We start from the raw sequence: 9,642 nt of genomic DNA, 5'->3' as shown, positions 1-9,642 counted from the left end.
AAAATAACGTCAAAGCGGCCAGATAAGTCAGTCACTAGTGATTGGTTCGGGGGAAAATACCCCCCCCCACACACACACAGAAAACAGCTAACATGGAGGCAATCCCAGACTGAATAATGGAGTGGGAACGAAATAGCCATTCAGTCTGAATATTAGGCTATCTCTGCACATAAACTGACGCTATTTGCCACGTTTAGGGTTTTTTAGGGTTGAAAAGGGTCTCTGCATAGGAGCTGCGTACCTGCCCAAAAATGTCAACTTTGCATCGAGTCTACGTGGAGTTGCACACTCTGATTGGTTGAACATAAGGGCGGTCATGAGGTGTGTTGTTAGGGAGCCACTTTCATCAACAGCAGACTGTACGATTTCAACATGCTACACACACATCAACACAGAAGTATAAAAACTTAAATGTAAGCACCACCATGGTCTTCTTCGCGCTTTACATTGCGTTTGCGTTAGGTTCAACTATAAATTGAGCTTAATTCATATTGCATTAAATTTCCCTTTAATTTTCATTTAAGGGCCTCTCAGGGGGATTTCAGCTCAAACCACAAGCCCGACTACGATGTCTTCGACCATCCCGAGTGCAACTTCAGCAGCCTCAGCTGACCCAAATCCACCAGCCGTCAACATGACTTTACTAGCCCTTAACACAACGTCTTCACCACTCATTGCACCACCAGTCAGAGCAACTTCACCACCAGTCAGTACAACTTCACCACCAGTCAGAGCAACTTCACCACCAGTCAGTGCAACTTCACCACCAGTCAGTGCAACTTCACCACCAGTCAGAGCAACTTCACCACCAGTCAGTGCAACTTCACGACCTGTCAGAGCAACTTCAGCAACTTCAGCTGACCCAAATCCACCAGCCGTCAACATGACTTTACTAGCCCTTAACACAACGTCTTCACCACTCATTGCACCACCAGTCAGAGCAACTTCACCACCAGTCAGTACAACTTCACCACCAGTCAGAGCAACTTCACCACCTGTCAGTACAACTTCACCACCTGTCAGAGCAACTTCACCACCTGTCAGTACAACTTCACCACCTGTCAGAGCAACTTCACGACCTGTCAGAGCAACTTCAGCAACTTCAGCTGACCCAAATCCACCAGCCGTCAACATGACTTTACTAGCCCTTAACACAACGTCTTCACCACTCATTGCACCACCTGTCAGAGCAACTTCACCACCAGTCAGTACAACTTCACCACCAGTCAGAGCAACTTCACCACCTGTCAGTACAACTTCACCACCTGTCAGAGCAACTTCACCACCTGTCAGAGCAACTTCACCACCTGTCAGTACAACTTCACCACCTGTCAGAGCAACTTCACCACCTGTCAGTACAACTTCACCACCAGTCAGAGCAACTTCACCACCTGTCAGAGCAACTTCACCACCTGTCAGAGCAACTTCACCACCTGTCAGTACAACTTCACCTCCAGTCAGTGCAACTTCACCACCTGTCAGTACAACTTCACCACCAGTCAGAGCAACTTCACCACCTGTCAGTGCAACTTCACCACCAGTCAATGCAACTTCACCACCTGTCAATGCAACTTCCCCACCAGTCAGTACAACTTCACCACCTGTCAATGCAACTTCACCACCTGTCAATGCAACTTCACCACCAGTCAGTACAACTTCACCACCTGTCAATGCAACTTCACCACCAGTCAGTACAACTTCACCACCTGTCAATGCAACTTCACCACCTGTCAATGCAACTTCACCACCTGTCAATGCAACTTCACCACCAGTCAGTACAACTTCACCACCTGTCAATGCAACTTCACCACCTGTCAATGCAACTTCACCACCTGTCAATGCAACTTCACCACCAGTCAGTACAACTTCACCACCTGTCAATGCAACTTCACCACCTGTCAGTGCAACATTTGCCCCAATCCAAGAGACAGTGTTCAACTTGAAGTTTAATCTGGAGAGGGTATTCACAGAGACTCTGGCACACAGAACGTCAGCGGATTACCTGGTATTATCAAACGAAGTAGTGTCAGTGGTAAGTCAAAAATAACATTTTTTCTTTTTTTTGTTAAGTGTGGCTGCTACGCATATAATGAGTACATTTTGGGAATGTTTCAAAACACACATCCTTTGAATCCTCCAGGATTTCTGTCTACTTCTGTACATGAATTTAATATCAGTCTGTTCCTTTTTAATGTGAATTCAACTGTTGGTACCTTCTGTTTTTACAGATGAATAACATCGGTAATGCAGCTTTTGGACGCAATTACAGTCGAAGTCGGATCAATGGCTACAGGTTTGCAGCAAAGGATCTTACTGTTGAATTTTGGAACTGCACTTAGGAATTTTGAGGCTGTAATATGTGGGCAATATTTTCAGGCAATGCAGATGGGCAATTTTGCTAACAACAACGGTATCTTCTGTGTTGCTTTTCCTCCCGATAGAACATCTTCACATTTTATCTTTGTGGTTATGAGTTAATGAACTGTCAACCTCTGACATTTCTCTGCTAACATGTTTGAAGTGTTTGAAATGTTTGTTCATGACGGTTTTCTCAAACTTTTCAAAATGAATGTAAGTGAATGATGTGACTACAGATATCTGTGGCAGTCAATGCTGAGGGATGATTGTTCATGAGCACCTTGCTTTATAGCCCAATATCCAAAAGTTTTGTCACAGTTACCATTTACTACACTATATCTACTACAGGAATTATCCAGACCTAGGTTTCCCAATAACATCTTTAGTTGGTCTTTCAATTTTGGTCTATGGTCCATTCATCTACAGTAGAACACAGATTTACCTATTCCATTTGCACTACCTCAAAAACATACCCTTGTATCATGGTGACAATGATAAATAAATTATATAAAGTTGTGGCCTTTAATGTATTTAATGTTTTAAATACATTATTAGAGGTCATGCCCACTCTTAGATTCATATAGAACAGAGTTAATGAGTATAGGTTAAGTACAATATGCAAAAGTTTTTGGACTTGATGTCCCTCCACATAAATTCCTGATAATTCTTAAATTTTTCTTATGCTGCCAAATTATAGTTTCAGAACTTTCACTAGCTATGTTCAATAGATAGTGAAATATGTTCTTTATTTTGCTTTTTAAATTGGTCTTAAATTCAATTCCAGGTGTTAAAAGTCTAACATTTTGTTTTTTGAAACCAGTAGATACTGTGATCTTGGCATCTGGCTCATAGTTTTGTGATAGTCATGAAATATCTGAACTTTTATTTCCTTGGTAATCAATTTAGGATTTTTGTATTTGCCATGTTGAATGAAAACAAACCACTTTTTTTTTGTCAAATTTTGTTCACAGTCCAGGATCAGGATCAGTTGTGGTCGATGCTGATCTGATATTCAATGATGTAAGTTCAATATCTGCGAGTGATGTGACGGCTGCAGTTAAATTAGCTGCATCATTTGACTTCCCCCTCCCACTGAACACTTCATCTGTTGTTGTGACAAGTAAGACATTTATATTTAATCATCATACATGGAATACCTGAACTAAGACGTTATGTGCTGGTGCTATGTTTTATGGGATGTGTCTGTTTCCATTCATAAGGGTTACATTTTTAATTTAAAAAATGGCAAAAAACATTCATATAGAAGATAAATTCAGATTCACTTCATTTCTGAACTCACTTTTGGTCTCAACCAGCATCCGAAAATTAACTTATATTTAAATAATTTTTACTGGCCATATTAATTAATATGCATTTTTTAAGAAATTTGTCACTCTGCCTGTTTTCAATGCTATTTCATGTATAGAATAAGATACTCTGTGAAACATTCAATACAAACACAAGTTTGTTTCGAGTTTTCATTAAAAACGTTCTCATTTTTTTTATAGTACAGTGATTTTTTTTTTTTTTATCTTAGTCTTCTTTTCTCTTGTCTTTTTGGTGGCTTCACACCTGCCATGTGTTGCCAAATGGGACTAATGAGAAGTTTCTACTGACGTTACACCGCGTAACAGGCAGCCAATCAGGAGCCCTTTTTGAGAGGGAGTCATCGTTTTGCTTAGAGTTGATTGGCTCACGGTCAAAGAAAATGTACGGTGGCCAGCAGGGACAAAGTTTGAGAACAGGCAAAAACCAAAGACTGTATATAACTGAGGTATTCACATGAGATCGACTGAAAAGTGTCCAGCCAGTGTGGCAGGTGGCTCTTATTTATTCATCTGCCAAAGACACATTTGATGCATTTGAGTCTTGCCGGGTGTTAACTTTGGACCCTGGCAACAAGCTGACAACAGTGTTTGACTGTTCTCTCTGGCTACCATAGCTTTAAGATCATATGATATTTAATTCCTGTCAAATATATGTGTTGGATTACTACTCCTGAAGCAATTTCAGGAAAAAAAAACAACAGATAAGCTGGTTGATCATAAACATTACTCATGTATGTTGACTTTACAGGGGTTACATCAACTCAAGTCCCATCACCTGTGACAACACCAGATTTTACCTCAGCAACTCTAGGTATGTTGTTTAAGCATGCTGTTAGTATGAATTATCATCAGTAAAGTTCTAATAAAGCCATTATACAGTTATACGCACACAAGATGAATCACAAGTACACATGCATGCATAGTACGTATGTATGTATGTATGTATGTATTTGTGTGTGTGTACTGACTGGACTCATTTTGATTATCAACTTTAGCACTGATTTTTCGTTCTTCCTCAGACCTGACAACCTTTGCTCATGCTGAAGTGAAGCTTTCCAGCTCTAAGCAGCTGATGGAAGATGACATGACCGTTTACATTGAAGAGGTTTGATCTTTTTCTGTTTGTTGTTCTATTTGTTAGGAGCCACTCAAGCTCTCTCAGAGTCAATTAGGCAGCAACCAGACAGAAACAGATGAAATATATGAAATTTGAATATGGAATTATTCTCCATTCTTAGTCTGATTGGAATGTGAAACGGAGGCATGGCATTTTTGAAAAAAGGGAATAATCTGTAAAAAAGTGGATAATCTGTAAACACAAAAACATTGATCTCCTCATCCTTAACCATCATATAGCTGCGCTTGCTACTGTAGCCAATTGAAATATCAATATCAGGATTCACAATTTGAACATTGTGTGTTTAACCAACCTGGAAGACTAGCACTAATATAATGCCAGGCCATAATAGTTCTGTTTCTGTCTTTGTAAATTGGTAGGCTAAAGCTGTGTTCGAATGAAATTAGCTGCTCTTCCATTTTGAAAATCAAGACAAAAGGCGAGCTCAACCTTTGCAGGCTAGTGAACAGTTAACAGATTGTGGTCCGAAAAAATTCAAATGGTTTCAACTTTTGACATACAAGAAAATACTGACAACGCTGTGTAAAGAAGACAGACAGTCCTCTGTTCTCTTCGCCATCAGTCGACGTGTCAACAAAGCCTACAAAACCTGTCTGGCCGCCTCCTTAGACCCCATGAGCTCCTCAACAAGCTCTCTTCCTGTGAGGCTCGGTGGGAAAAGCACGACACTAACACCGTCACGTGTGTCATGTTGTCCAACAGTATCTTTTCCTCCGTTTCAGTTCCTCAGGCAGATTGGCGCCTATGCTCTCGGACCATTGAAGGTAGCAGTGAAACGTGTGGCCAGATGTAATGGAACTCAGTGTGGAGACGAAGACACTGCTCATCCTCCAACCTTCACTCCCAGCACTCCCAGCACTCCCAGCACTTCCTCACTGTATACTTCTGAGACGGATGAGTCCTCTGGTCTAGGCCCACTATAAAGCATGAAGAAAGGGATGCTCACCAAATGACATCTATAGTAGTGTTGTTGTCAGCTCTGAACCAAGTTATCCGTGGAAAATAGCCCGGGACACTCCCTTTCTTTACCAACATCATACCTGTCAACCTAATAGTAATAGAAACAGGGAGATGGGTGATGGAAAACCTGTTGAAACCTGTGTAACTGCCCCCAAAATAAGTAATCTAGTTACTTTTTAGAGGAAAATATTGCTAAATATCATCCATCTTGCTAGCTTGGGCTATAGCCTGTCTGTCTGCACGTGCAAACAACATTAAGCATTAACAGTGTATTCAGCTGCCGGTCATCATTCATGTTGTTGTCACTGTCAGGAGTGCAGCAGCAGAAGCAGGGAAATGTAATTGTTTTTTATTGACTGTGCCTATAGCCAAGCTAGCAGGAGATCAATTTATGTGCTGTCTGATTGTAGATAGTACAACCATAAACTGTATTTTTTTTTAATTGTAAACTAACATATTCTGTTCAACATAGAAAATTACTTGGAATACAATATATGAAAATGAAATAAATGTGTATGAAAAAAATAAAAATATTTCTTTACAGCAAAAGCATATTATTCCTCTCCAAATGAACTACAATGAATTTGACAGCCTTGACACTTGTTGCTATTTATACATTTTAGACCCTTCATAAATACATTGAAATCAAGTAAAAACTGTTTAAAGCCTACATTTCCCAGAATGCCCTTCAAAAGCCTCCACAGAATAGACCTTTCAAGTGTTGTCGTCATTTTGGGGTTTTCGGATTATATCCGGATCCTAGTGGTTTTTTTGCCTATGGTGAAAGTGAACTGGGATTTTTGGATCTTGTTTGCCAAGCGTTCTGTTCTTAAAATGGGTGAAATAATGTAGTAGAAATGACTATATGATATAATGAATATTTTAGCACGTTGCTGAATTTTTATTTTGTTAACAACCATGGGGTGGATGTTGCATTATCCTCCTTACTTTTTTCATTGCAGCTTCAAAACCATCAGGATTCACCTCAACAAATAAAGAAATTCATAATCAAGATTTGCGTTGGATGTGGTTAAAGGCAATCATTTTACTCCTTTATTATCTAACTCCTCTATCCTTAATTTGTTGCATCAGTGTGTAGGTGTAGGTGTAGGTGTAGGTGTGAATGTGTAGGTGGAGAGACCAATAGCGATAGTGATAGCAATAGCATACTGAGAAAGAGAGTGAGAGTTTTTCTAGTTGAGAAAAAGCTAAATTTACACCCCTTACTCAAAACCCAACGTGTCTTGTGGCTGCATTGCATTCTGGTCTATTGATGCTACTGTGGGTAGAGAAATTGATCTCTCTGCCTCTTCTACAATGGATTTCTCCCTGTATGATTGTTGAATGTTGGTGCAAAATGGCGCCTCTAGAAAGAAGCCGTCGCTCTTTGATTCAGAGGGACTGAAACTCCATTGTAGCTGCACTGGAAATATCTCGACATCACTTTGTCGACATTTGGCCAGTTATTCACAGGAATAAGAAAAATATACCACCAAACAACAAAATGGGCCCAGAAATACACTCACCGAGCATTTTATTAAGAACACCTGTACACCTGCTTATTCATGCAATTATCCATTCAGCCAATCATGTGGCAGCAGCGCAATGCATAAGATCATGCAGATACCGGTCAGCAGCTTCAGTTCATGTTCACATCAAACATCAGAATGGGGGAAAAAATGTGATCTCAGTGACTTTGACCGTGGCGTGGTTGTTGGTGCCAGACGGGCTGGTTTGAGTATTTCTGAAACTGCTGATCTCCTGGGATTTTCACACACAACAGTCTCTAGAGTTTACACAGAATGGTGCGAAAAACAAAAAAACATCCAGTGAGCGGCGGTTCTGCAGGCGGAAACGCCTTGTTGATGAGAGAGGTCAGAGGAGAATGGCCAGACTGGTTCTAGCTGACAGAAAGGCAGCAGTAACTCAGATAACCTCTTTACTACTGGTGAGCAGAAAAGCATCTCAGAATGCAACACATCAAACCTGGAGGCAGATGTCACTTTGGTAGCCGGTTGACACTGAGCTGAAAGCTGATACCTACCCAGTATTAGTATGGTGCTCCTAATAAGTGCTCAGTGAGTGTATAAGGGACATCAATAGCCAAAGTATAGCCAGTTTTTTAACAGATTGTTGCGTTTTAGAGTGGAATTTTCCTTTAGGTCAGTGGTTCTCAACCATGTCCCATTAACAGCCATGTGTATGCAGGTGTAGCAGGAAAATATCACATTCCTCTCTGTTTATACAGCGGATATCAAAGTCTACACACCCTTTCAAATGTTAGATTGTTTTGCCTTGGGGCCTGACATGAAAACCATTTAAATCAGACCTTTTCCGCTTTCATTTGAATGTAGTAGCCAGCAAAATAAAGGTATAAACAAAAGGCTACTCATTTCTATAATTTCAGTGTATTCAAATGTAAAACTGAAAACACTGGGTTGCATATGTGTGTCGATCCCTCAAGTAATACTTAGCAGAAGCAACTTTTGCTTTGATAACAGCAGTAAGTCTGTTTGGATTAGTCTCCATCAACTCAACACATCTGGATGTAGGATTTTTCTCCCATTCTTCTCTGCAGAAGAGTTCAAGCTCAGTCAACTTGAAGGGAACTTCCTCTGTAGCTCAGGCTGCAGGTTTTCTACAGGATCAAGCTCATTCCAGGACAATGATCTTCCTTTTTCAACCTGTCCTTGGTTGATTTGGCTGTGTGCTGCAGATTGTTGTCATGCTGAAAGATGAAATTCCTCTATAACTTAAGCGGCAGATGATTTTTCACAAAATATTTTGGTATATTACTACCTAAAAATGCCAGTTGTCTTTCAAGGTTGGCTATCAACCCCACATTTGTGTAATGAAAAATAGCATTGTTTAAAACATTAGATCAACTATAAACAAGAGAATAGCTATCGAAACATTACCGAGTTGGGCAAGTTATAAAAATGTTTATTTAATGTTTAAGTTGATTTAATGTGTTTTCATTTCAGGCCTCAAGGCAACAAAACTAGAAAATTTTAAAGGATGTGTTGATTTTTTTTTTTTTTCATATCTACTGTAAGTCACAGTCAGGTAGAAATTGAGACGTTTTGCCTCCCTCCTCATAACCCATGTATATTATTTTACCTCCATGTTAACAAACCCTTTATATCAATGATCTGAATCTGATCTGACCTAGTTGCTTCTTTGAAATGACAAAAAAAAGTCATGATGACTAAACTGAAATTTTATTTGTGTTTTCAATATTTTTTGTTCATGTTTATCTTCTTATATTATCCATTTTCATTATTATCATGGTTTTTGCTTGGATATTTAGATGGGACCTGAAACGTTGTTTGCTGTCATGTTACTGTGCAGATTGTTTTCTAACATTAAAGTATTCAAAATAAGTTTCATAAGGTTTTGTTGTATCCACCTCACCCTCGGGTCAGAGCCTTTGTGAGGCTTTCTCCTGTAAGGACAGAACAGACACAAAAGCTGGCTGAAATCTAATTCCCATTATTGCCGGTCTGGTCTATTGTGCTTTGCATGAAAGTGGTGCACAGTAATCTTGTATCCCACAAAGTTTCTCCAGTGCTGCATTTGTGTCTCTGCTCACCATGGCAAAGAGGAACACTTGTTGTCGGGCTCTTCAGTTAAGAATCTGTGTTGCTGGTTTTGGTCAGTTGCTTTTCTTATTGCTTCTGGGAACCGTCTTTAATGGTAAGGAATTTGTTCAGTTAAGTTAAAAGTTAAAAGTTAAAAACCCTATGTAAAACACTGTTAAACTACTATATTGGATTGTGCTGTGTGCCACATCACACCACAATACTGTTACTGCAGCATTATGATGTTATTACATAACAGTTATTGTTCTTACATTCT

At 39.8% G+C, this 9,642-nt stretch overlaps 1 protein-coding gene across 1 annotated transcript; it reads left to right on the top strand.

Annotated features, from left to right (window-relative positions):
• Positions 1-883: 883 nt before the first annotated feature.
• On the top strand, positions 884-6,609 carry LOC139918990 (uncharacterized). The gene is made up of 8 exons (XM_078285637.1): positions 884-934; positions 1,189-1,582; positions 1,689-2,032; positions 2,229-2,293; positions 3,330-3,478; positions 4,435-4,497; positions 4,706-4,791; positions 5,547-6,609. Exons 1-8 carry the CDS (start codon positions 884-886, stop codon positions 5,745-5,747), a joined length of 1,353 nt encoding a protein of 450 aa, XP_078141763.1. The 3' UTR covers positions 5,748-6,609.
• The last annotated feature ends 3,033 nt before the right edge of the window (positions 6,610-9,642 follow it).

The sequence above is a fragment of the Centroberyx gerrardi genome, chromosome 9, assembly GCF_048128805.1.
Source record: "Centroberyx gerrardi isolate f3 chromosome 9, fCenGer3.hap1.cur.20231027, whole genome shotgun sequence".
NCBI lineage: Eukaryota > Metazoa > Chordata > Actinopteri > Beryciformes > Berycidae > Centroberyx > Centroberyx gerrardi.
The sequence above is the reverse complement of the archived record's forward strand: the minus strand, read 5'-3'. Positions and strand labels throughout refer to the sequence as shown.